This window comes from Lagopus leucura, unplaced genomic scaffold (genome assembly GCF_019238085.1).
Source record: "Lagopus leucura isolate 7727_CA_CO unplaced genomic scaffold, USGS_WTPT01 Super-Scaffold_760, whole genome shotgun sequence".
In the NCBI taxonomy this organism is placed as follows: Eukaryota; Metazoa; Chordata; class Aves; order Galliformes; family Phasianidae; genus Lagopus; species Lagopus leucura.
This window is the reverse complement of record NW_024962257.1, coordinates 3340650-3366745: the sequence shown is the minus strand read 5'-3', so window position 1 is coordinate 3366745 and position 26096 is coordinate 3340650. Positions and strand designations below refer to the sequence as shown.

Sequence of the window (26096 nt, the reverse complement as noted above, 5' to 3'; positions counted from 1 at the left end):
GATACTGTCCAGTAATCAACTCAGTCTTAAAAAAAAAAATAGGACACACAGTCTGAGGAAAATTCATCAAATCATTATAACAAATAAGCAAAAAAGAAAACAGTGGTGAGAACACAGAAGCAGTTATTCCTGGAGAAGCGAAAGGATTGGACTGAATGAGTAGATAAGAATGCTGTTTGAGGTTTTAAGGGTTGAAAAGAAGACCTCCGACCTTAAAATAAGGAAAGCATCTAACTGAGAAGGGAGAGCTAGCACTGAGGAGAGTGTGGCTCTACTCAGTGAGAGGACAAGAAAAGAGAGGTGCAAACAATTCCATTTAAAAAGTAAGATAAAGCTTTTTTTACTACAAGAGCAGTCAAGCAATGCAACATAATTGTCCAGAGAGGTTGAGGAGATCATAGTTCAAGTTCCGTATCTTCAGAGATACACAAAGGAAACCAGAGTCCTCTGGATGATCCTGCTTTGAGCTGAGGGGTTCATTAGACAGTCTCCAAAGATCCCTTCCAACCCAAACTGTTCTGTAGGATCAGGTAAGATCTAGTAAGCAAGACCGGCATTCCTTGTCTGTAGAAAGGAGTCATTCCTCTGCATCAGGAATTTCGTCATTCAGCTTTGGCTAGGAAGAATCAAACTTCCGTTTTCATCTTTTCCATCCTTACTGCTGTATCTCGGACTCATTGTTTTGTTTTGTTACGCTTTTCAGATGACAGTCACGACAGACACTCACATGGAGCTCCTTCGGTGCACTCTTCTTCCTCTTCCCATCAGTCAGAAGGCCTGGATGCCTATGACCTGGAGCATGTCAACTCCATCTTTAGAAAGTTCTCTCTGGAAAGGTATTTAGTTTACCTCCCATAGACACAGATTAAGGGGAAAGGCTGTAGGAGGCATCCCCCACTTCACTATTAGTTACTGAAGATGTAATTCAGTGGCAGGAACACCGTGTCACAAATTGTCACTTGGCACTAAGATCTCTTGGTGCTGTGTGAAGTCATTATTTCTTTATACCGATAGCAGTATGGTGTGTTATTTTGGTCTACTTTCATATCCTGTAATCCAGTGAAAGTCATCTTAGAATTTCAAAAACTTCAAAGCTGACAAAACATTATAGAGGTTTAAATTTATCCCTGTGGTCTTGTTATCCAGTCAGTGTACTTTAGGCTATCCAGCTGCTCTTCTGCAGGGCTTACACAGTAATAAGGATTTATTTCAGAGTCCTTAGATTCTAGTGCTGGATAGATTAAGTTTACTTCTGTGTCTCTCATTTATCGTGCATGCATTTAACTCAGGATTGGTAGTTAAAAGGGGAGATAGCCATGTAACTCTTACATCCTTTCATCAACACAGACCTTTTCGTCCCTCTGTCACATCTGTTGGACGCATCAGGAATTCCTGCCATACCATCCAGCGCATAACACTGAATGGGGATACTCTCAATTCAGAAATCACTCTTATAGGAGGTAACGACAAAGGGAGCTTTGTTAGCTCTGTCAAATCAGGATCACTTGCAGAAAAAGCAGGTCTTCGGGAAGGACACCAACTCCTACTGGTAAGCATAGAATAATCAACACACATCACAGATCTCTGCACTCCCATGCATGCATCATCACCACAATAACATCTTTTTGCATCTTCTTTCACTTTGTGTTAATGGCAAACTGTATGAATTTTGCAGAAGAAAATCTGGTATTGACTATGAGATTATGGGAAAACAGTATTTGTGGTTTTGGTTGTCCAACACATGCGCTTTGCCATGTCCAACACATACCTTTGCACTTCAGAGTAACTCTGTATGGAAGAGCTGAGAGCAGCTGATGCTTTCTTTAAACGGTGTGTCTTTTGGTACTGCCCCTCTGAGAACAGTAGAATGGGAGACGTTCTCAACTTCCCAGTAGTTTCTTACCTTGAAGGGAAGTTTGTGCTACGTAACTCGGCACAGTGACTCCTAAGTCTGTCCCCAGCATCATGTAAGCACTCCACTGATGCTTTTGCTAAGTTGCTCACTGCTTAGAGTTTGCCTTACATTGCCAATGCTCCCAACCTTTATCCTATTAAAATACCGCTGAAGGAGAAAAATATATATATGTAATTCCTTAATTACTTACTACTGGGATTGTCAATGAGCTGCAGTATGAGTCCACGACTGCCAGCAGTCCTTATGTGAGAGAAAAGAAGCTAAATAATTGAAATATAATCTGCATCCTGATAGCAACGTATCTGGATTGCTTTATCAGAAAAAGATTGTGCCGCTTCAAAAAATCCCAGTATAATTGACTCAGACATTGAACCCACACTGGAGAGTAATATTTCTTTCATATCTAGTTGGAGGGCTGCATCAAAGGGGAAAATCAGAGTGTTCCCTTGGATACTTGCACAAAGGAAGAAGTCCACTGGACAATTCAGAGGTGCCATGGTCCAGTAACACTCCAATATAAATCAAATCACGAAGGTAAGACGGAAGGTATTTCTCAACTCAAATAGCCCCAGGTCTATGGTACTAATTAGCGTGGATGAGAATAACAGAACCAGGATGTATTTTATATTGGTATAAATCTGAAGCATGTCTACCAGTGTTAATGATGGCAATTCTGTGTAACTGCTCCAGCTTTTAGCTATGTAACTCCGAGCAAAATAGCCCATGTGCTTGTCACTACATGGCCCTGAAGGACTGACATGGTGGAGCAGCAGCTACATGACTCACATAACACAAAATTATTTTTATGTACTGTTTTCTGTAATACAGTGTGGTGAGCTGAATCATCTTTATCCAGCTGAAGCCAATTTAGCATTTACCTGTTCATTTCCTTTGTGTCTTTATCATATCCTTAACAGCTGGCGTTTGTGTGCAGTGAATGGAATTTGATTGTAGTGTTCAAGGCTGGCAATGATAATTTGGAGTCGTGGATCAAAAATTGCATTCCAAAATCCTTTTTTTTTTTTTTTTTCCTACTGGTGCATATGAATTTTAAGATTTTGTTGTTGTTGTTTTGGTTTGTTTTTTGTTTTTTAATGCTAGCTAGAGAATTTTGGCTGAACAGATCACTGTACTTACATACAGAGTTTAGTTATACTATGTACTTCCATAGGATAGGGTTTAGCTGTGTCTCCATCTGTGCTGAGAAATCCAGTTTTACTGGTTGTGTGTGGAGTTACTTTTCCGGGTAGCTGGTGGTGTCATCACTTGAACTGGCGAACACTGGAGGTGTTCAAGAGCTCTGTGGATGTGGCACAGAGGGACGTGGTTGGTGGGCATGGTGGTGGTGGGCTGATGGTTGGACCAGATGATCTTAGAAGTCTTCTCCAGCCTTTATATTTCTGTGATCCCCAAGGATTCTGGTACCAGCAGCATGACCTGTATGTGAGCCAGAGCTCCGTTAGTGTCATTAAAGTGCAGCCCCATAACCTTGCTGTAGTGTTTCCAGAAGTACAAAGCCTCTCTTGGAGGAGGCTCAGGAGTTTGTGCTGGGCTTCTGGCAAAGCAGCCTTAGTGTGCAGCAATACCAAGGTGCTGCCCAGCATGTCATGCTTTGTCCCATTCTCCATTGCTGCAGGTTACAGGAAGCTGCTCTCTGAGCTGGAAGATGGGCTTATCGCATCGGGGGACTCATTTCACATCCGCCTGAATCTGAACATCTCTAGCCAGCTGGACTGCTGTTCCCTGTCAGTGAAATGTGATGAGATTGTTCATATTCTTGACACCATGTACCAGGGGACATGCGGGGGATGCGACTGGCTTTGTGCCAGAGTCGACCCTTTCACAGACAAGGACCTGGAGAGGGGAACCATTCCCAGCTACAGCAGGTGAGCACGGAGCGGCTGCAGCTGAGAGGAAAATTAATAACTGCCATAGGAGAGGTGTGCACGCCTCAGTTCTTGGGATAAGACTTGGTGATGTTAAACGGTAACATGAGGTATAAGGCTTTAGAAAGGAGATGGCAGAGCTCACCTGAAAGAATAACGTGGGTTTCTCGAACGGATGCCGAGGAAAATACATCATGGAGGTTCTTTAATCCTTAACACTGTGTGGTTTAGTCAGTCCTCACTCCTGTTTCTATTTAATCTTTTCTGCAGCCACAGATCCGCTGCAGTCCAACCTTTGAGTAGTTTCAGAGCTAACCTGACCTATGTGTGATTCTGTCCTTGCAGAGCCCAGCAGCTCCTCCTGGTGAAGCTGCAGCGGCTGATGCACAGAGGAAGCAAAGATGAGACAGACAGCTCACACAACACCCTGAGGGCTCTCCGGGTAAGTGCCTTCAGAGTCTCCTTAGCATCCATTTCTCCACTGCTACTTGTTGTTTGTTATGTTAATTTTACAGGAGTTCCTGTCGGGGCTCTCTGTGGTTTTTGATTGCACAGGCAATGGGTGACCTTTGTTTGCTTTAAACGGTACTGTCCCTGGCAACATACCTAGCTCAGCACACTTCTAACTCCTCCTGCTATGAGGTCATATGCTTTATATCTGTTCTGTGTCATAGTCAATGCCTTTCATTTTCCTCTGCCAGTATGTCTCCAATGCATCTTCACATCCACGTATAGAAGAAGCTGTGTTGTTGGAGTTAGTAATCTGACTTATTTCTCTCTCACTGTGAACGAGTGTCTAATCCAAAGACTGTTATTGTCTCTAATTAGAAAGATCTTTCCCAACCTACATCCAATGGGGAGAAGTGGGACTTCCCGCTCTCCAAACAACAGGACTGCCAATCTTTCCTTTTCCTTCAGTACTTTTTCTTTCTTTAGCCCAAAGAATTCTACCTATTAAAAAACCAACTTACTGTTATATTAGTGACCAGAGGTTCTCCCTAGAACTTGTAACAGAGCCTAGGAGACTCGCTTGCTTCTAACACTGGCAGAGAGACGCTGCAGCCGCAGTGTTTGATCTCAGCCAAGGTTAAGTGTCATGCATTCCTGCTGTCCTCCAGGCCTCACTCACCAGGAGGACATGGAGTGCTGGCAGAGTTGTCAGTGAAAGCAAAAGCTCTGCCTGCTCTTTCCTGATGCAGAAATCACCTCCATCATAAGCTGTGGAGTGCAGTCTCCTGGAGGAGCAGTGCAAGAAGCACTGTTTCTCAGCATAGGCCGTAGTATACATAGCTTGCTTAGAACATTGTATTTGGGGTAGTTACAAATCAGTCATTGTTGTATTGGAAATCTGAATTAACTGCTTCTGCTTATTCCGTCCTTCGTTGCTGTGATTAAAAACGAGCAAGCAAACAAAACAACAAACTGTGCTATTTTTTACTAGAATACGCTGCAGCCAGAGGAGCCTGCCCCACAGAGTGACCCAAAAACCAGCCCTCGTCTGTCCAGAGCAAGCTTTCTTTTGGGCCAAATATTACAGGTAAAAAAGTTCAAATTCAGTGGAATGTCTGAAATAGTAGGTGAGAACAGCAGACATTCTTAGGCTGCTTTCCTCTCCCCAGTAACTCCACCCCAGGTAGTTGTGTCAGGATGTCTTCCTATCTAAAAGAGGTTTAATATATGAAAAAACTGAGTGGGTTAGCCTGTCCCCTTGTCCTATCACTCAAAAATCTGTCCACTCCTTTATTAGAGCCCCTCTTTAACCGAAATGCTGCTCTCAGGTCTCCCTGGAGCCTTCTCTTCTTCAGGCTGCACAGCCCCAGCTCTCAGCCTGTCCCCACAGGGCTTTAAGTCTCTGTAGTACAACAAAGAAGGGGCAGAGCTGTGTCTGTAATCTGCAGCATTGTTGTGCACATACTGTGTGTGTGCGGATGTGGATACATCAGTGCTTGGACTAGTGATAGCAGGGAGCTCTGCCAAGGAAAAGAAAAGCATGCCTCTTCATAGCAGAGAACAAAATAAGAAATCCCAAAGGGCATTAACAAAGGCTCTGAATCAGATCTATGATATTTAAAGAGCCTTAGAATTCAGTCAACAGATCCATGGAGTCTTGTCTTTGATAGATGTCGGTAATTCAGATCTCGTAGATAGAAAGTGTGGGCTGATGAATGCCTAGGAGAATAAGGAATGTAAGAAACGAGGGTCCAATCTCTTCGTTCACCTTTTCAGTTTGTCAGCAGGTCTGAAAACAAATATAAGCGTATGAATAGCAATGAGCGAGTTCGTATCGTCACTGGCTGGCCCTCTGGTCTGGCACGGACCTCATCTGAAGCAAAGAAACCCTTACCTGATAAACTGGAAGGTATGGATATAAAGTAATGGTAGTTTCACAAACAAGCTTACAGCAATGAAGCTTCCTGTTCTGTTGGCAGCTCTTCCTAGTTTCTCTCTTGCTCTTTGTCCAAAACGTTTAACAAGCTAATAAGCAGAATGATTCTCCCAGCAAGTCTCCTGTTAAACCGTGAAATAATCTCTTGAAAGCAAAAAGCACTTGAATTATTTAACCTTAAATTGGGCATCATACTGCTGGATACATAGTAAGGCATCAGAGAAGGAAGGACGGCTATGACTAACCATGTCATTTCTGGTTTGCACATTTCTCACTTTTTTTTCTCTCCAAATACTGACAGAGAAGAAATCAGAGTATAAGTGCCTTGTTCTCTACTCAGATTTGGATTCCAAAAGTGAAATCAACAAGAGGCTGATCCCTTACAGCTTGGTGAGACCCATCCACTGTGAGCGCAGGCGCCCCGTTCTTTTCACCCCCACCGTGCTCGCCAAGTCCTTGGTTCAGAAGCTTCTCAACTCCGGAGGCGCCCTGGAATTCAACATATGCAAGCCAGGTAATGGGGTAAAAGAAGCCCGTGACTGCCAACCTGCATTGTTGGAAATATGAACATCCATATGTGCACACAGAAGGGCATGCAGTACTGGAAGTTGCTTGAGGTACCAAAATCACATTAGAATGATGTCTAACTACAGTTCCTGCATTTTGAGAGTGCCTGAGATATCTGAATGTTTTTGAGACAGCCGATGCACAGTTATGAGACTGTGTGTCTGTGAATATCATCCATGTGTATGCTGCGTGGTTGCTAGGATGCCCCTCAGAGATTGAAATGCTGTGAGTGCTCTTTCTGTTTGCATACTGTTTGCATACTGCATATCTAGGCGATGTGAAATTTTGATTAATTTGTTTCTAGTATTCACTATTATGAGGAATATCTTCCCTAGAGCGATTTTATGTTTCTATCTCATCCAAGGCTTGAAGATTGTGCATTTGATCTGCTCAAAAGACTGATTTGCTTCCATGCTAAGTATTTACTATTAAAGCAATATGCAGCACTGTGATTGCTGTAGGGCAGGATTGTATACAACACAGCATTAAACACAGCTGACGTTTCATTTTTACACTAATATTGAATACCCAGTGCATCGTACGCAGTCCTACAGTCATCCAGACAGAGAAACTAAAAAGTTAAGTATGATAATAAATATTCCCTGTCTTGCAACATAAAACAAAAGCTTTGATGTAGAGCTGCAATTCACAAGGGGACCAGTATCACACATTGCAACCTAAACCAAATTTTTCTGAAACTTTAAACACGAATGCTGGAACACTAAATCCATACTTTAGGAGCCTGTGCTGAAGGGACCTGCTTTTTTTTTTTTTTTTTTTTTTTAATTTAAGCTCTTCTCAGCATCCCTCAGCCCTGAAATGTTGCTGCGTAACATTAGGTGCTGGAATTGTATTTACTGTTTTAATTTAATGCCTTCATAGTGTTGTGGTAATTGCCCAAGGACTCATTGGTGGAAGATATAGCTGAGGTGCTCAGCTGTGATCAGATTAAGCTTTAATTGAATTCAATGGAAGAAATGAGGCAGCTGTTAAGAAGACAATTCATTGCTCATCTTCTTCCCCTGAACCACTCTTACATCCCAGCTGAAGTGCTGTTGGATAGCTTTGCAGGTGTACTGTTGTTGCAATCTTGATTTATTTTTTTTTGTCCTCATCCACTTCTCCCACCAGATATTGTAACAAAGGAAGAGTTCTTAAGGAGGCAAAGGACGGAGACGATCATCTTCAGCAGGGAGAAGAATCTGAGCACATATGAGTGCATCGTACCTGCCAATATTGAGGCTGTCACAGCCAAGGTGCTTAGAGTGCTCTGTGCCATTGGGTAGCCAGTCTGTATTTGTCTGCAGTGTGTGTTTCTTCTTGAGCAAGGACTCGCTGGTTTACAGTTGTCTTTTCTTGCCTGCCTTAAATCTCAGATTTATGTTTATTCCCTCACACGGCCTTTATTTGTGCTCTTGCTTTTCCCTTTCTTTTTCATCCTCAGCCACGTCTTTTTGCATTCCTATTCTTTCCCTGCGATGACCCACATTGATGCAGCAAAATATCCTTTCGTTTTCTCTGCTCCGTCCCTCCTTCAGTTCCTTTTCGTATCGTAAGTATCTCTGAGTGCGTGAGAGAGTGAGAGATACAAGAAGCGAGACAAAGGGAAGGAGAGCCTGAAACACAGGCACAGGGGGGTACAGCTCAGAGATAACAATGTCAAAGACAGAGATCTCATATCAAGCAGAGCAGGTCTGATGCACAGCATGGAAAAAAGGGAGAATTAAAAGGATGGTTTTTTCTCTCACGAGCAGTTGCAGTAGACGTTCTCTCTGAACAAAGAGCGTTTGTGTATGCGTGTACCACTTGTGTTTTACCGTGCTCTTCAATTTTAGATCAATCCCTTTCTATTTTAAACATTTTCTGAAAGCTTTTAAGCTTCACTTTCATTTAACTGTAAACCAGTAGGAGGAGTTGGGACTTTAAATGTATATTTGATTTGAAGGTTTTAAACCAGTACAGTGGTAAATGCAGAGCTCTTGTGCTGACCCCATAAGGTACAGATACCTTTATCTGAAGATTCTACAGCTGCAAATGTTTCTTTGTGACTCTGCTGTGACTTTGTTTTTAGAATAAGCATTGTCTCCTGGAAGCCGGAATAAGCTGCACAAAGGATTTAATCAAAGCCAAGATATATCCCATTGTTCTTTTTATCAGAGTCTCAGAGAAGAACATCAAGAGGTTCAGGTAAAATAGCAAACCTTTTGCGCATTTGCTATTCTGTCTTATTCAGCCCGTAATTCTTGAGCCGAATAATGTTATCGCTGAGGGGAACACAGGCCCTGTTTCCCTTGGCCTGGTGTCTGCGTCTGCATCATTTCCTTCAGCAGCTCCTCCCTGAAATCTTACAATGGGAGAAAGGAGGAATTCCCTACACTTTGCATTCTTTCCCTATCCCTGGTAGCAGTGAGCACTGTGGGGAGGGTGAAGCCTCAGCATGTGTTTTTCTCTATGTTTAGTAATCCCTCAGCATTTCTTCAGGTAATGCTGCTGTAAGAGGGAAGTTCATAAACGCTTGCACTCTCTCTACATTCAGTCCTCTCAAATTGTTTCCCCATAGCAAATATTTTTCCTTGGGGGTGAGATGGAGGTAGTGGAGGGGATAGATGTGGCGTAGCTATATTCTTGCTTGCATATAGTTTTATTGCTTGTATATAATCAGTAGAAAATAAATTCTTGATGGGACAACTGGGAGTACAGGATTCACTTCTACTGTGAGATGTTTATTTTCGGTCTGCTCATTTGGTACAGGAAGTTATTGCCAAAGCCAGAAGCTGAAGATGAGTTTTTACGTATGTGCCGTCTGAAGGAGAAGGAGCTGGAAGAGCTGCCGTGTCTTTATGCCTCTGTAGAGGCAGATGCATGGAGTAGTATTGAAGACCTTATCAGAACAATAAAGGACAAGATTGGAGAAGAGCAGCGTAAAACCATCTGGATAGATGAAGATCAGCTCTAAAACCAGTGTGTGAAATGGGGCTCTTTGATGACAAGAGGATGTTCCCAGGTGGAGCAGGGGCGCACAGAGTTCTCTGATTTGGTGCCCGGCGCTCACTCCTGTCTCATCCCTGCTGACTGGAGACTTGCTGGTGGCAGAGCCCACGTATGGAATGGAACTGGAGCTGTGCTGGATAGCCCATGATTCAGGTGCCGGGGATCTCGGATGTGGATCAGACCACCACGGCTTCTGACACGCCAGCATCTCTTAATGGACAGCAGCTGTTTATTGAGTGGGAAGGACAAAGATCTTGAGAGGGATCTTGGGGTAATTTATTATGTGAAAATATGGATCACAATTGGCTTTTCACGCACTTCTGATGAGACCAGACAACTGGAATCTAGGAGAAATAAAGTGTGAGGATTGGGCTAAAGGAAATGAAATTGAGGTGTGTCTTACATCCATCTGGAGGTGAGATTCCAGATTCACTGCAGTAGGGAAACTGAAGGCTGTTTGGAAGCAACAGGAACACTACTGCTAACTGTCATAGCAGTTCTACAGCCTTGTTTTTCCATTACCATTTTGATCAGAAAGGAGGTAAATAACTATTATTCCTGGCTTTAAATAAAATGTAAAGGTATCACTGGTGTCTTCTCCAAACAAGTTTCTCTATTTCTTTTTCTCCCCTGAAGTCTGTATTTCTCTACAACTTCATTGCCAGCCAACGTATCTGCACTCAACAGGAGGGACTGTTCTGCAGAGAGGAAAAGGAGAGCTTCATAAGGCAGTAATCGCTGGGAGCCGCTCCATCCTTGACCTCTCTGCTGTGATTGACAGCACTGGGACCAGCGAGTGCTGCTCTGTGCTGTGGCCAAGCAGGGTAACATTTTCAGAAGCCTGTATGTGACTCAGAAGACCACATCCCATTTTCAAAAGCAGTCAACCCCTCAGAGAGTTGAAGTTCCACTGATAATGAGTGGGACTGAGACTCCTAAGTCTCTTAGGGCTTTTAACATTTTTCCTCTATACATTAGCTACTGTATTGAGACTGCCAAATTGATTCAATAAAACCGATCAGATAATTATGACTTGCAGAACTGCTGATCTGAAAGGCAGTAAGAACTGACCTGCAGAAGAGGAATACATCCCATTATCCTTGGGTCTTTCTTTCTCTGCTGTATCCCTCCATTTTAAGACACGTTTAGTAACTAATTTATCTTTGCTTCTTTGTTCATCCCACATCCTCTGTCTCAGTGCTTCAGAAGGGCATGCAGCAGCTTGCAATAGCAGGGCAAGCAGAATCCAAGCAGAACATCTGGCCTGGCTGCCCTCACTGCACTGACTGCTGCACTGTCCTTGTGAGGAGCTCCTGATGCTCAGGGTGTCTCTCAAGTAGACTGGGTCAGTTTGTGTTGGCTTGCATGATGGTGCTTTTCTACTCATGTTTATGCATATCATTTTTTAACTAATGGTATCTTCTAGAAGTCATTAATGTCAGTTTACATCTGACTTCTTTTCGCTGCTCTTTCTCTCATCTTATTCATGTTTGAAAGGCTGTTCATAGCACTTGTCAGAGAATGGCTCTTTACCTTCCCAATGCCATCTGTTTGGACTGTGCAAGCAGGGAGATGCTCCTACTTTGCAGTCTCTTTACAAAGAACAGTCTGCATCCACCATTCCCAGCTCTTGCCAGGGCAAAGAATAACAACTGATTGGGGAATACATAAAACAAATTGGATGATGCTTCAGAGAGCCTCTGTAGCCCAGCAAGAAAGCAGAAAGCATTGGCTAGAAAAGCTAAACCTTCCAGGAGTATCTTGCAGACATCCAGACAGCTGGGCAAATGGAGGGACTGTGAGGACATTCCTCAGCTGCTTCACCAAAAGGTTTGGTCAGGTCAGCTTCAGAACCTGAGGAAGCAATAACACCTGGAAGATTGGCTGGAACAGGTGGGGAGCAGGAAGGAAAGGATGAAGGGTCTCCAATTGGCTGTTTCTGTAGTGGTCTCTCACTATTGCTTTAACTCTGGACCCCTGTACAGGGAGAACAGCTGTGGATGTGATTTGTCTCACTTAAATTGAGGCACGGAAAAGGTAGATGCCACAATCTAAAGGATGTTTCTTTTGCAATGAATTGAGATACACCTCCAAAGAGGTATTTTTCTAACTTCTTATAGATGGCTATCTAAGGATGAGATGATTGTCCTCTGTGTCTTTCCATGGACCACAGAAGGAAACTAGACCTGGCCCTTAGCAGTTAGCTTTTTGATTTGTATTTTGAGACACCTAAAGATACACTAGAGATGGCGGCAGAGAACAATCATAGACCTAATTATTTCTGTAAGATGAAAGGGGTGAATACATGGAATGCATTTATCTTTACAGTATCAGAGCAAATGTCCTGTAAATTCCCAGTTCTGCAGGTACTGTGGCTGTCTGTGCATTTGATGCAAAGCAACCAGACTGTTAGGTGAAGTTCACTGGCAGAGCTGTATGCTGGCCCTGCAGCATCCTCATCTCTCTTTGGCTCAGTGGAGAAGCACCGTATTCCCTCTTGATTTGTGGGTGTGATCTCAGAAAGCAAAACAGGAACAGCAGGAACACATTCCCTGAAGTAAAACAGAGTGATGGGGCTGTTATCATTCAGACTAGCTGAAGGGTGGCTTCTGATCTAGCTCCAAATGCTGTTCATCTAAACCTGCAGAAATTAACCTCTGTATCTTTAGAAATGTATTCAAAAGTACCAGCCTGAAAGGAGGCCCTGCATTTCCCCCAAATGGTGGAGTAGTGAGGTCAGCATGAACCCCAAATCCTGAAGCCACAGAGCTGAAATGCAAACTTGAAGTTTGCGCTGTGGATTGTTTCAGTGATTCAGCTAAGTCTGGCTTACAAGGTATTACTTTAATCTACCAACGATTTCCTTGCATGTACATGTAATAATACACGTCATCCTGAGTTCCTGGTCGTGCATACGGCTGCTCAGGTGTGTGCACAGCCACTTTATCAGTCAGGCTTCAGTGGTGGTAACTCTGTTGAAAAGCTGGAAGCAATGATTAGGAAAAGGCAGTAGAAACTGGAAATGCTGTTTGCTGCAAACAGTGTCCCAGCTGAGTCCAGGCCAGACTGGGCCTGAGCTCATTGAAGGGTAAGGATACGGCTGTTTTTCCACCTGGTCCTCTGGTATTTCTGCATTGCTGGCCAAGATTGGTGGTCAGCACCCGGGCATGCAGCCATGGCTGTAATTCACAGATGTTATCTGAGTCCAATGGAATCAAGGGGCAGAGCCAGGTTTGAACTGGATGCCGTGGCTGAACATCACAGCTGACATCAGCCACCCAAAAGAGACCGTGTGGATCCAGTTCTGTTCATCCATCTGAGGTAAGCAGAATTGACATCAGCCCATTTTAAAGCAAACCACTCCAAGATTCTAAATCAAGTTTAGGAACACTTCTCCCCAATCCGTATTTTATGCTATACAAGGATTTATCAGAAAGTTAGGGCAATTGCTCTGTATTTGGTATGCTGCTTTTTTCTGTTTAAAAAAAAAAAAAACAACTCTGCTCTGAAGCATAGAATAATAGCCTTTCAACATGTATTATTGGAAAACTACTTCTTCTTTGCTTTACGAAGTCACGAGAACTTGCTGAAAGTTTTTCAGATGTGGTTTGTTCTTTGGAAAATGTCATTGAAAAATTGGTTTCTAGAAAATGCAACCAGAAGTATTTCAGTGGAATATTCTGTTAGGAAATGTGTTTTCATCCATATCATTTTCTATGGAAAATTTTCCATTCTGACACTTCATTTTAAGAAGGTCAAAGCTGTTAAATAATAGTAATAGTAATAGTAATAGTAATAGTAATAGTAATAGTAATAGTAATAGTAGTTCTTTTCAGTATTTCACATACTTCTAATCCCTTATCTAGATGTATATTTTTAATTTTGTATAGTTTACGTATTTCTAAATTCTACATTTAAACATTTAATTTGATTGAAATGCTTTTTGAAAAAAGCTTTGTTTTTGATGTTTGTATCCCACAGAAGAAAAACAGAAGCAATGGCTTATAGCTATCAGATGTGGTATAATGCAAGAAAAGGTGACCGAATTGGGCTTTACATTCTGCTCAATTCTGCTGCTAAAATGATGGATTATCACAGTCAGTCTCATGCAGTTCACCACATTTGGGAACTGTTACAGGTAAAAATTTCATGCAAACTTTATTACACAGAATTTGCTATTCCTTTGAATCCGAATTCCGGCTGGAGGCGAAGCTGTCGGTGGCTCTGTCTGCAGCAGGCAGTTCTGCATGATGTGCAGGGCAGGAACACACATAAAGCAGACCATTGTGTGTGAGCTTTAAGTGGAGATAGTTGCCAAAGCTGGAAAAATGCCTGGAAACTCGTTAGAGGTATCTGTATTCTTTTATGCCAAGCTATTTTCATGGCCTACGGTTGGAAAACTCTGCCGCAAGGATAACATTGGGCAGTATGCAGGTAGCTTCAGGGCTCCAGAGCTGCCGGGGACTGCGATGCTCCTCGTGGTCACTAAAGCTGTGAAAGTAAAGCAGCGGTTGCTGAGCTGTGTCCTGGAGATTGACAAGTAAGGCACAGTCAGGGATTTGAGGTTTCTGGGAGAGCAACATCCTAGGATTTTGCAATTGTTTGAATCGAATGCTCTGAATCAATCAGCATTAATCAGCTCGTGCTGTGAAGCCTACCAAACGTGTTCCCTCTTGGTGTAGTTACTATCTCCCTTGCTCTCGTTCGAGAACTGAATAATACAGCACTGTTTTGTGCTGTCTGCCATTAAAGGCGCACGGGATTTCAAGCCAGAGTTACGTGATTCCTTTCCTACCAGTTACTTTGCCTTCCCTGCATCTGCCTTGCTCAGCTTCCAGCATTCCCACCTGCTCCGTGCTGTGCAGTGCATGGGCTGTTTGCAGCACACTTGGTTTGCAGAAGCTCCATCAGAGCACCACCCTGTGCCCTCTGCTGAACGTGTAAATCAAAACTGCAATTCAAGAAAAACCTTCTGCCTTATCAGATTTGTCTGCAGCAGAAAAAGGAGGCTCATGTGGGTCAAGGCAGTGTGCCTTCTGATGTGGGAGAGCTGGTATCAGCACAGCCCTGGGCTGGAGCTCCAGACCCACACTGACAGCATTGAGCACTGCCCACACAGCCATGAGAAATTGTTCTGTCTGACACTTCCCTGAATGGAAAACCTAATTCAGCCAATGCAGTGCTGAGACTGTGACAGGAAATTTCCTCCCCGATCTTTCAGAGACCACAGAAGTCTGCTGCATTCCCAGAAATGGCATTTCAGATTTCTGCAAAGCTCTGGAGCCCTTCCTGATCCACACAGCCCTATCCAGTGACAAATCTGTGCCACTCACATGGACTTTCCCCTGAGTCTTTCCAGTGCGCGTTTGCTTTTGTGCCTCTGAAAACAGAAAACCTCCCATCCTGGTTTCCATCTCCCATCCGTAATGCAGGTCTGGTGTTGCCTCCACGACCTGACTGCTGTACACAGTGTGATTTATAGCTCAGTTTGAGAACCCTATCAGGAACCAAGCTCAGAACAACAGGAAGCTCTTCCACCCTCCTTCCCCCGCCTCCTTTTTTCTGTTCCTCTGCTGCAGAAACTTTCTGATGCTCAGATCATAGTCACTCCGAGGTTAACTGCCCCATTCGTCACTGGAAAAAAAAAAAGAAAAAAAAAAGAAAAGAAAAAAGAAAGAGACCCTTTAAAAGCAGATGGTGGGTGATAGGGAACCTGTCTGAGAGTAAATATCTACAACAGCATGTCTGCTTCATCAGATATTAGCATCAAAAGCCATCTGACAATTTAGCAACAAACAGCAATATTGATTTTCTTCCAAAATGCAGCCACAGAAAGACAGAGTTGGTTTCTTCATAGCACCCTATCAGAGCTGGGCAAACAGTGAGGCAAGAGCCAGGCAGTGCCTCCCACAGCTGGAGGTGATGCAGGAACACCGGGATGCTCCTGCTTAGCTGCAGTGTGTGCCACACAGAGCAGCATCACCAAACTGGGACCGGGTTGCTGCCACTGCAGCAAACAGGAGCTGCTGGGTGGGGTGTGAAGGAGCCAGGAGGTGCAGCTCACTTCTCTGGCTGTTTTCAGACATACTAATTAACTGCTACAAAGCAAATGAGCAGTAATAGCTGCCACTCCACCTGTGCTGCCCTCAGCAGCCAACCTGACTTTTTTGACCCTGACAATCTGGAAGAATTCCACCAGAGAACTGAGATGTAATGCTTTTCCCCTTTGTTTTCTGTCCCACTAAGTACATTTTCATATGAAAATACATATAGTGAAATTGGGAATTTTTGCTCAGAGATGTGGGGAACCAACAGGGATTTCTAACTGTCATCGCCCTCAGCAATTGCAGCTACCAAGGCATCAGCAAAACAGCACAGGGATGTGCAGGCATTGGGACGTACTGAAGGTCCATCTGCTACTCATGAAGTGGTATTCAGAGGGTCACTGCTAAAGCCAGGGCACACTGAGACACGAAGAGAAGATTGAACTCACGTGGCCATGCCCAGCCCTGGCTGTGGGCACATCCCCAGAGCTCAGAAAGCAAGACAGGAAATAGAGAACAGCTCATGAGCAAACTGAGAAACGTGTTCCTGGCATAAACGGGCAGAATTCCATTAACTTTCAGTTCTGTGCACCGGCAAGAACTGAGCTGGATATCGACTCTGACCTAGTTGAAGTTCTTTACAGCAGCATCACTGTACTGTTAAAATATTGTCCTAAGAGCCATTTTTTGGTTGTTGCCTTCATTTTTTTTCACCCTAGAGAAAGCCAGTGGGGTAAACTTCTATTAAATGAATGTGAAAAATTGATGCCTTGTTCTAAGTGCACATTTATAAATATAACATCAAATCCAATGTCTCTTGGCAGCTTCTCTCCTGAAGAGCTCTGCCCTCCAAGCACTCCTGCCTTGCTGTAGGAATGGCTTTCCCTTCTCAGCCTCCGGGAACAGTCAAGCCACCTTCCAAAGACAGCCTGACAATGGTGAGATTTAGCTCTGTCATTGCAGCATGTCTGCAGCATTTACTTCTCCATATCCTGGTACTGAGCTGATCTGCTCATTATCAGATTGCTGTTTATTAATCAAAGCAGTAACAATGGGATGAAGAAGCTGGAATGCAGCACAGACAGTGCTTCATTTGTTCCAATTGATTTTACTATCACATTTTATTACTTCTATTTACCCTATGTGCCTCAGAAAGATTTAACTGCACTAAGGGTGCAGTAGGGGTACATGGTTGAATTTCTCCTCCTTTAAGCTCTTGCTATTTCTATTATGATAGTCAGAACTGTAGGCTCCCCCAGCAACTAAGTCATGACCTTCTCTGCTAGAAAACAGCGTATGGAGGTTTTCTGATAACTGAACTCCATTTGTGTACGAAGTCCTGCATGCGGAGTCCTAGGGAAGTCCATGAGGATCACACATACAGAGCCTGTCTGGAAGTTAGATTGCCAAGATGACGTTTTACAAATTCTCAGCACTGATCAAAACCAGAGCTATAGTTGAAGCAGCTATAGAAGGTGTAAGGAAAGAGTACACAGAACAGCATGTGCTTGGGCCAGGATGGTGCGGTGGTCTCAGGATGAGGTTTTGTCTTCAGTAAATGCAATAGAGATGATGATGCATGTATTTTCTTGCCTTTCCTAGCTCTTTTCTAATGTCTTAGATTGCCGTTCACAAGCTGGATCTTGCAGACTTCAGCCAGCACATCTACAGCATTAGGAACAGCAAATGATGACGGCCAGAAGGTAAGCAGTGCTTTATGGAAGGTGGGCTTGGGTCAACCAGAATACAAAAGGAGGCAGGTGCTGTGAGATAGCATTGATAATCTCCATTTCACAAACAAGTCTCACTGAGAAACAAAAGTAATTATTGAACTTTGTCTGAAAGGCCTATTAAAATGAGTGGTGAAGCTCCTATTTTTAGCACAACCAGGATTTCACTCTAGAGATTTGTGAGTGTTGTAACCATGCTGTGAACTTGCCCCATTCAGTGAGTACAACAGGAAACCCATGGTTGGCTGCACCTGTGGGCGTGAGATACAGTTGCGTGGGGAGGTGATGAGAAAATGTAACCAAAAAAAAAAAAAAAAAAAGCTTTGTTTTGTACATTATTTTTGTAATTAGCCCAATCCCGGGGTGAGGAGGCAGCTAGCAGGTGGTGGCATGTGTCATTAATGAAGCTCAGAACTGAAACCACAGATTGTCAGCTGAGCTGAAAGTTTCCATGGGCTCTTCACTCTTACTGGAAATGTGACAGTCCCTCACACAGGAATTTCTTTCTTACCACGTGCTCCATCTTGCCAAGATGCTGTTTGGTAATTTAAGTGAAGCACCTGTGCATGCACATGCAAACCCATCCGCATGCACATGTGCCCCATAGCACAGCTTGTGTCTGTTCCACATACAACATCACACTCTTTGGAACCTGCCACACGATGTCGGATAGAGCTGCTTTGTGCTGTCTGCTCCACCAGCAAAGCAGCTGCTCGAGTGCTACCAGCAGAAGGTGTGGGGTTTTAGGGCAGAAGATGCTGAGTGCCACAGCCCCGCTGTGAAGTGCACCCATACATACGCTTGTTATTTCTGCAGCAGTGTCTGAGCTGTGTGATTTTGAGCTGTCTGATGATTTCTTTATCCTCCTGCAGCCGATGACCTTGAGCTGCACAAATAATTATTTTCCTATTGCTTTTTTTTTTTTTAAAAAAAAAAACCCTATATTTATTTTTGAGCAGTAGTAGGGATAATTGAATGATTGCAAAACGTGCCACTAGGCCACTCGGGGTTAAGTGAAAACTCCAATAATGCCATCTGCAGGAACGTTTTTGGTCGCATTTAAGGTCTCTGTCAGATAAAGGGTTAGAAAATATCAGCCTGAGACTTTAGCATTGCAAATGGGTTTCTGCAGGCACAGCATGAGTGATGGGAGGGAGAAGAAGAGGGGGAAAGAACAGCCTGACACTGGTGTTGTGTTCAAGCTGGGCTAAATCCGGGCACCTGGGTGAGATTCAGTATTGATCAGAGTGGAAGCACAAGAGTATTTTGGTTAATCTGGCACTGCTTCACTTGTGCTGTATTCCCATTGTTATTGGAACCCGTGATTTACGGTGTTCAGCCTGGATCAAATTCAGCCGCTGTATTTCTTAAGATTATTTTTTCACCTTTTCTTGCTGAAGTGCATTTCTGGCAGAAGTTTTACAGCTTTCCAACAGAATCACGTCTCCCCCCAGTGGTGAAGTAAAACAGCTTCGGTTTCCAAAGTCAATTAGGTACTGTGGCTGTGTGTGAATGTGCATGACAATGCGCTTAGGTGTGAAATCAATTTGAGAATGACCCTTCGTTAGCAGCCACATCTTTTACAATGTTTTTTTTCAGTAGAACTCCCCTGCTCCTTCGAACATCCTCCCTTGTACAGATATCTCATGTTTATGCTCTTCCTTTTAACAAAATAATATTGAAATTCTCGCTCGATTTGCATGTTTTCTTATATGAACATTAGTAGTTTCTGTCCACTGATTCCACAGTTGTACAATAAAATACCTGGTTGAGTCCCATCTTCTCTTGATGTGAGGTAATGCCATGCTTTAGACATTCGGTAGAAAAATCCCTTTGGATTGAGCTGTTTTCAGTCCAGGAAAGACATGTTCAAGCCCTGGTCACCTCGTAACCGAAAGCCATATGACACAAGTGCATTGGGGTGAGGAGATATTGATTTACCTTCTGTAAAATAAATGTAAAGCCAAAAGCCAGAGCATTTTTCAGCACCTCTCCTGTCCTTCATGATTTGTGTGACCCTCACTGCATGCCCCACATCTCACAACTTCACTCTGCATCCCACATCTCCCCTACAGTCTCTGAATTGCAGATACATATTAAGAGTTGCAGGACTTGCGTGGCTGTGTTGTGAGCCATGAGCATTCCATTCCTCACCCAGTCTGTGTCCCTCACAGACCTTTCTCATTTTTGACCTTTCTCTTCACATTTCCATATCTGAGATACACTCTGTATCACTTTCTTAACCTGCCCATGCCTTACTGTAGCCCCTGTTGAAACTGCTGCATTAAAAAGGATATTAGAATAGTACAGTGATACCTCAGTCAGAGGAACAGAAAGAAACACAACAACATTTAAACCTGTATTTAGTGTTAATTATGCTTTTACTTCCAAGAGAGAATAAGCACACCATGCTGAGGTTGGAAAAGTCGCTCAGAAAGGGTTCCGAGTGATGGGATGTGATTAATTGATTAGAATATGTCAGCAGTGCCCGTAGTTCCCGTTCTGCTGATTTTGTGCCAAAACAATGGGCTGTGATGGCTTTAGAATCAGCTCAACAGTCCCCCTTCTTCTGAGCATCATAAATGAATTGCAGAAAACAGATTTGTGCCTTTTCTTTCTGAGCTCTTTCATCACCTGAACTGTGACAGAGAATGGTTTTCTTCGGTGTTCACTGTATCACAACCGTTTGCTAAAAAAATGAATATATTTTTGAAGATAAAATATCTTGTCTCTTCAGGAGAATGCATTCTCCTGCTTTCTTTGGGTTTCAGGCTGTGCTTTCCCTGTCACCCACAAATATTCACTGTATGTTTCTTCCTCCTTTTCTTCTAGCCAAGGTTATAAATTAAAATTCAATTTCATTAAAATTGTAAGTAATCACTCTCTGTCTCTCATTAGTAATGATTCGATGCAGGGGGATCCCGGCTGCTCCCACAACTGTAATTCAATTGAACTCACCAGCTCTTGTTCACAAATCGCTTGAGCTGCACTTTCTTCACGAATTTATGGCATCAGCACTGTCCAGAGGTTGAATTACAGCTGCAGGTTTGATCAGGGACTGCATTATTCTGCATCTAATCCTTGCATTCTGACAGCAGCGGGGGGAGCCCTGTTGTTTTACAGGAGCTGTGCATTGTTCTCCTGCTTTATGTCAGGGGCTGAACTGCCTTTGGGATCGGAGAACTGTCAGCCCAAAGCTACAAGCAAACAACAAGATCCAAATGACACGGTGCATAAATAACGAACACAAGGACAGGCAGAAGCCAGCACTCCTTTTCCTGCTCTCTCCTAGATTACTGGGATGGTGGCTGACCACACACTGTGCTCTTTCATCATCAGATGATATCTGAATGCAGCGATGCTATCTGAGCGCGATGTTGAAATAGCACTCCCAGCTCTTATCCAAAATGAGGAATGTTGATACACACTGAATGCTGATATTCACTGGTGGCACAAAATCACTTAAGCATTAATTAAACGTTCAGCCAGAGGCCGTGTTCATGCGTTTGCTCACACATAGGCCTTTCCTCTCAGGCAGCGATTGGCGACTGATGCATTCTTGGCAGCATGGGATGTCAGCAGATCCTGAGCAGCACACAGCAGGGCCTGAGCTGCTCACACAGAGGTCATACATCACCCACCAGCTGACAGCCAGGATTTTGCCTACTGCAAGGCGATGCATATCCCCAGCCCACCTGTCCCCCTGGTTTTAACCCTGGTGGAAAGCAGCAGCTTCATGTAGGGATGTAGTGTTGTCAAGTCTGGAACATGTGTCTCTCAGGTTGGAATTGATCATCATTGGCACTGCAGAGGCACGTGCCCTGACACATTTAACCTCTGGAACAGAAAAAGATAGTGGCATATTGCTTGTGTGAGTTCTTTCTGCTTTACAGAATCCATACTCAGGAGTTCCTGTGATACCAGGCTGAAGCTGGCATTTGTCAGTGTCTCGTACTCATTTAATTGAGCTCTACTGTTAAGTCATTAATGGCAATCACTTAATGTGTAGTAGTATAGAAGTTCACCCCTCTTTTGTTTCTTGTGGTTTCTACTAATTTTCTTTTCTTAGCATCAAAATCTGTCACTGGCTCTGCAAGAACCCTGAGAGGCAAATGAGAAGAGTGGAGCAATTCCGGCAGGTGTTCTAAAAACCTGCTTTCTTTGGAAACCGAATGTCCTTTCATTTCTTTATGCAACCTTGCCATTTGCCATACGCTCTGTTATCACAGATGTGACTCAGCACAGGACATGGGAGTGCTATGCCCACACATGGCAGCTCTGTATTTTTCTTTTCTTCATTAATTCCCTGCCACCCTGCTTGTGGTGATGCCCAGTTTGTTTCTCCTTCTCTGCTCTGAGAGGACAGGATACTTAATCTCCTCTAGGTGGACACTGAAACACTGTCTGAATGAAATGTGGATCACTCCACTGCTTGGCTCCTGGCAGCTCCTCTCTGCATTCCTTCCTCCCAGGTTTTGCATGATTTGCTCTCATCTCTTTAAAATGACAGAATCTCATCCTTCCCCACTTTTGGAGACTAATAATTCTTTAATTAGCTCGTAGTCACATTGGGGCGTGCTGTGAGTGTTTATCTTTTCATATTGTCTGAAAAACATGAATATTCAGAGACTAAAATGGATTGTTTGGATAAAGTCTTTGAAAGGATATTAAGCCAAAGGCTAGGATTTATTGCATTTGCTGTTCTTTTGGGACTTTTTTTTTCTGTTGTTGACAGGGACCTGCTTTTCATGTTAATGTCCATTTGGTAGCTGGGAGGAATAAAGAAACCTTGGGATCCCCCCCTTCCCCCGTTGAGAGAGCAATGAATAAACATGTCGCAGAAGCAAACAGGAATAACAGCCCAACGAATTAGCATGTGGAAGGCCTCTGTGTTTGATGCCCATCTGCAAAGTAAAGAACAAACAGGAGATATATGTGGATGCATGCATCTCTGTTTGCAGTGGCAATCTCTTTCAGATGGCAAACACTTACAACGAGTGCCAACGTTTTTGCACATCTTGAAAATATTTGTGTAAAAATGGAAAGAGAAATGATTGCCCATCTGCACTGTGCAGTGGGAAACGGTGATGCGGGCAGAATGCACAACATGTGGGAAGCACAGGAGCCAGGTGAGCGAGCTGAAGAAGCAAGATTTTCCTTCTTCAGGCCTTGAGAGACTCACTGAGTGATGTGGTGACAGCACGCTCAGATGCGCATCATTCTGCTTTTCCTTTGGAAACATCCTAGGCTGAGAAGTAGTGAATTCACTAAGAGGGCTTGGATGGCTCAACCTTCTAATGGGCTTCGGTGAATACTGTGGGCTCTGTTCTATTTATTCTTCCTAAAGTGTAGGTGTTAAGAAATATGAGGCTAGTAAGTGGGTGACACAGCATCTGCAAGCATCACCTCAGCAATTCCGGTTAGCAGGCAGCCTTGGAGTGGGATTGTAAAAACTGCATTATTTGTAACCTTTGCAGCAGCAGCATTTTTAAAAACAACTGTAACCAACAGCTTTCTTTAGACATGAAGAGAATAACTAAAGAGAACATCTGTTTTCCCTTTAGATGTGGAACTGCAATAGCAAGCCATGCATAAATTTTATTAAGGCTTGCTAATTTCCTCCGAGTTTGGGGAGCTACGTGTTACCCATGGAGATGTTTGGCTCTGCATCACCAGATGAAAAGTAATTTTAAAAACAATGCAGAAAGAAATGTGTGTAACTTGGCAGCAAACACGTTGTGCTCTTTTCTCAGGAAGCTCCACTTCAGTTGGCTTTGCATTCATACTTTTTGAGATTTTTTTGCCTTTTTCTACCTCCTAATATCACCTTGTTTTCCAGCAATTCCACAACAGACATCTAAACGAAACGAGCACCTGAGCTGGATATAATACATACTGCTTGGGTCTTCTGTACTCAAAATCAGAGGTCCAAACACTTTCAGAACTGAAGACTTGGGTCTGTGTTGTTTCCTAAGTGCCAGACTTCTGAGTACCCCACTCAGCTGGAACCCTGCTCTGCTCCCACAGGCCATTATGTGCCCTGTGAGGAAACACCTTCAAGCAGAATCTCACTTTCTGTTCTTCCTGAAGTCACAGAATCCAGATTATGCACCATCCCTATGTGGATACAGACAACCTCACACTGAGAACTCAGAGCCTGTGGACGCTTAGTAGGACATGACTGGAATTACACAGATTATGCCTTCTTGCATGAAATAAGTAGAAAAGTCACAGCATGGGTTAAAAATACGCTTGTCTTCTCTCAATAATTAATTGTTCAGGGATTAACATGAGGTTTTGTGTTTTGAAAGTAAACTAATCCACTCGTTGGCTGGTGTGTAATGAAGGAGAACAGGCTACTGTCAAGCAGGCTGAAAACAGTGAAAATTAACTACAAGTGCCACGACTCACATATTTTATGTATATGAGTAATGTATTCCCTGTGGGACAGAAGATGAAAATATCACACAGAAAAGAAAAACACAGTGGCTACAAATTTAATAAAACAAGCAATCATACTTAGCCTCAAAGCATAATTTGGCATTTTTACTGCCTGATGGTATCAAGGTGGGGCCAGTGCAAGAGAACTCATGCTTGTGAACTCACAAGAAGCACGACTTCACTTTTTACAGCCTGAGTGCAGAGCTAGCAAAAGGAAAGGAAAATGCAACTACAACCCAGAAAACACTGAATTAAAATGATTATAATTGGAAAGCACTGTTTGGTCACCCATTCTTCATCCAGCAATACCATGACAAGGCTGTTTGAGGGAGTCTCGTTCTTTGTCTTGCCCTGTTTTCAATGTCTTGGTGATGATGCTCAGAAGCTCAAAGAGTTTGTGCAAATCTGGGTCAAAAACATGGATGCATGGCCCAAACCACTGAATATTAAAACAGTGTTAAAAGGGACAAGGCAAACACTGAGATACAAATTCCCCATTAGGTGTATTTTTTTTTCTTAAGAGATCGCAGAAACACAGAATCAAGGAAGTTAGAAGGGACTTCTGGGGATCCCTCAGTCCCTATTAAGGCAGTTTACCTACAGCAGGTTACACAGGAAAGCATTCAGGTATGTTTTGAATATCTTCAGGGAAGCATACTTAATTTTCATTGACTTCATGGGAGTAAAGAATGCACACATTTTATCAGAGAACTGGGACTGCTGAAAAAGAGCAAATTACAATGGAGATCATAAAGAGTTGCAGAAAACATCCAGACAAGGTATCAGTACCTGCAGTAAAAGAAATCATATATTAGTCCTGAAAGGTTTCCACGTACTTAATGAGGTTGCTAGAAAATAGTTGATTTATTTAAAGTATTTTTGTTTCATTCCTCAACAGATCATCACTTATTTTCTCCCTCTCTACTTTTTTATTCCAGTGTGGGGAATGTGCGGAGAAGTGGTCATTGAAAAAGCCACATAAAACTTCTGAGGACACAGTGAGAACGTGGCTCTTTTAACATTACAAATCTACCAGCTTAGGTAAGGGCTTGAAGTGCATATAAACTCCCACACTTCCTCAGATACGCAGAGTCACGATCTCAACAGAATCTGCAGAAGCAAAAAATCATAAGCATAAATCTTTTTCAGATCTACAGGTGTTGCTATCTGAATGCACAACGAGCAATTCAAGGGCCCCAGCATCTTTTAACAAGCCAGGCTGAGCTGGGAGTACTGCCCTGTGGTAACAACAGTTCAATATTTTGACTCCAGCTGCTCACCCAGCACGGTGGTCAGAAAGGTGGGTGACTTATCAGCTCAGGTGTTTCCATTAGTGCATGCTTTATCTTGCTGTTAGCCTTAAGATTGCTGGTTTCTTGCGTAAACCCCAAAGTTTGAATTGCTTTAGAGCTAGCTCTGGTATTGTGCACGATGCTCTTCTGCAAGCTAGTAGGCATATCCTTACTATTGTTTTATTTGCTTCCCACTTTCGCTGAGCAAAATATTTCTCCTGGCAATGATGGTGTCTGATAGTGTTCAGGAAGACAACTGCCATGTCTCAGGTATGGGCAAACATTCTGTTTTGCAATACTTGTAGGGTCTGTTAGGTGCATTCTCAGTTGAAATGGTGGCAATACCTCCTTCACACCGTATCTCCTCCACTGATGTTGATAATACACATTCAGAGGGCAGAATGTAGTTTTTAAGGTATAAATCACAGCAGATTGGGTAAAGAGTCAGTCATTATCCAGGGAACTTGGGAGAAATTTGGGGTTGGTCAAGCTTCAAGACACTGAACAGATAGCTCTGCATGCTTTCAAGGGCTTCATCCATATAACCTGTCTGCACGTAGAAGCAAGTGGCATTTGAAACTGAGAGAAAGGTCCAAGGTCAGGCACCTCAGCCCTCCTCATCCACTGTGCTTGGTGCTGACGTTCATCAGGCCATGGCCTTCTCTGAGCTGTCTGCAAAGATCACAAAAAAAAAAAGAATGGGATGTACCTACTGGAGTTCAATGCTGAGGCTTCTTCCGTAACTTTTGTACATTTGCACAAGCTGCCCAGATGTCACGGCTGTCTGCAATAAGGTCTTTATGTACAAGCAGTCACTAGCTTCTCCAGTTCCCATAAAACTTTT

The 26096-nt window shown here is 43.3% G+C and overlaps 1 protein-coding gene and 1 long non-coding RNA gene across 5 annotated transcripts in view; both read left to right on the top strand.

Annotated features, from left to right (window-relative positions):
* The window catches only part of CARD11 (caspase recruitment domain family member 11), a 53895-nt gene extending 43015 nt beyond the window's left edge, over window positions 1-10880 (top strand). For 3 of the 4 annotated variants that reach the window (XM_042864664.1, XM_042864665.1, XM_042864666.1), the window contains 11 exons: window positions 704-836; window positions 1348-1549; window positions 2323-2449; window positions 3552-3801; window positions 4147-4243; window positions 5243-5338; window positions 6028-6160; window positions 6528-6701; window positions 7886-8010; window positions 8826-8941; window positions 9506-10880. In XM_042864664.1, the coding sequence (XP_042720598.1) occupies window positions 704-836; window positions 1348-1549; window positions 2323-2449; window positions 3552-3801; window positions 4147-4243; window positions 5243-5338; window positions 6028-6160; window positions 6528-6701; window positions 7886-8010; window positions 8826-8941; window positions 9506-9710 (1658 nt within the window). In that variant the 3' untranslated portion in view covers window positions 9711-10880. Of the gene's footprint in view, window positions 1-703; window positions 837-1347; window positions 1550-2322; window positions 2450-3551; window positions 3802-4146; window positions 4244-5242; window positions 5339-6027; window positions 6161-6527; window positions 6702-7885; window positions 8011-8825; window positions 8942-9505 lie in introns of those variants that run through there. The other variant, XM_042864667.1, reaches the window with a different exon arrangement.
* Window positions 10881-13016: 2136 nt separating this feature from the next.
* Window positions 13017-24236, top strand: LOC122176246. The gene is made up of 4 exons (XR_006177671.1): window positions 13017-13066; window positions 16614-16727; window positions 17392-17492; window positions 23359-24236. It is a non-coding gene; the product is annotated as an uncharacterized LOC122176246 (long non-coding RNA).
* Window positions 24237-26096: the final 1860 nt, after the last annotated feature.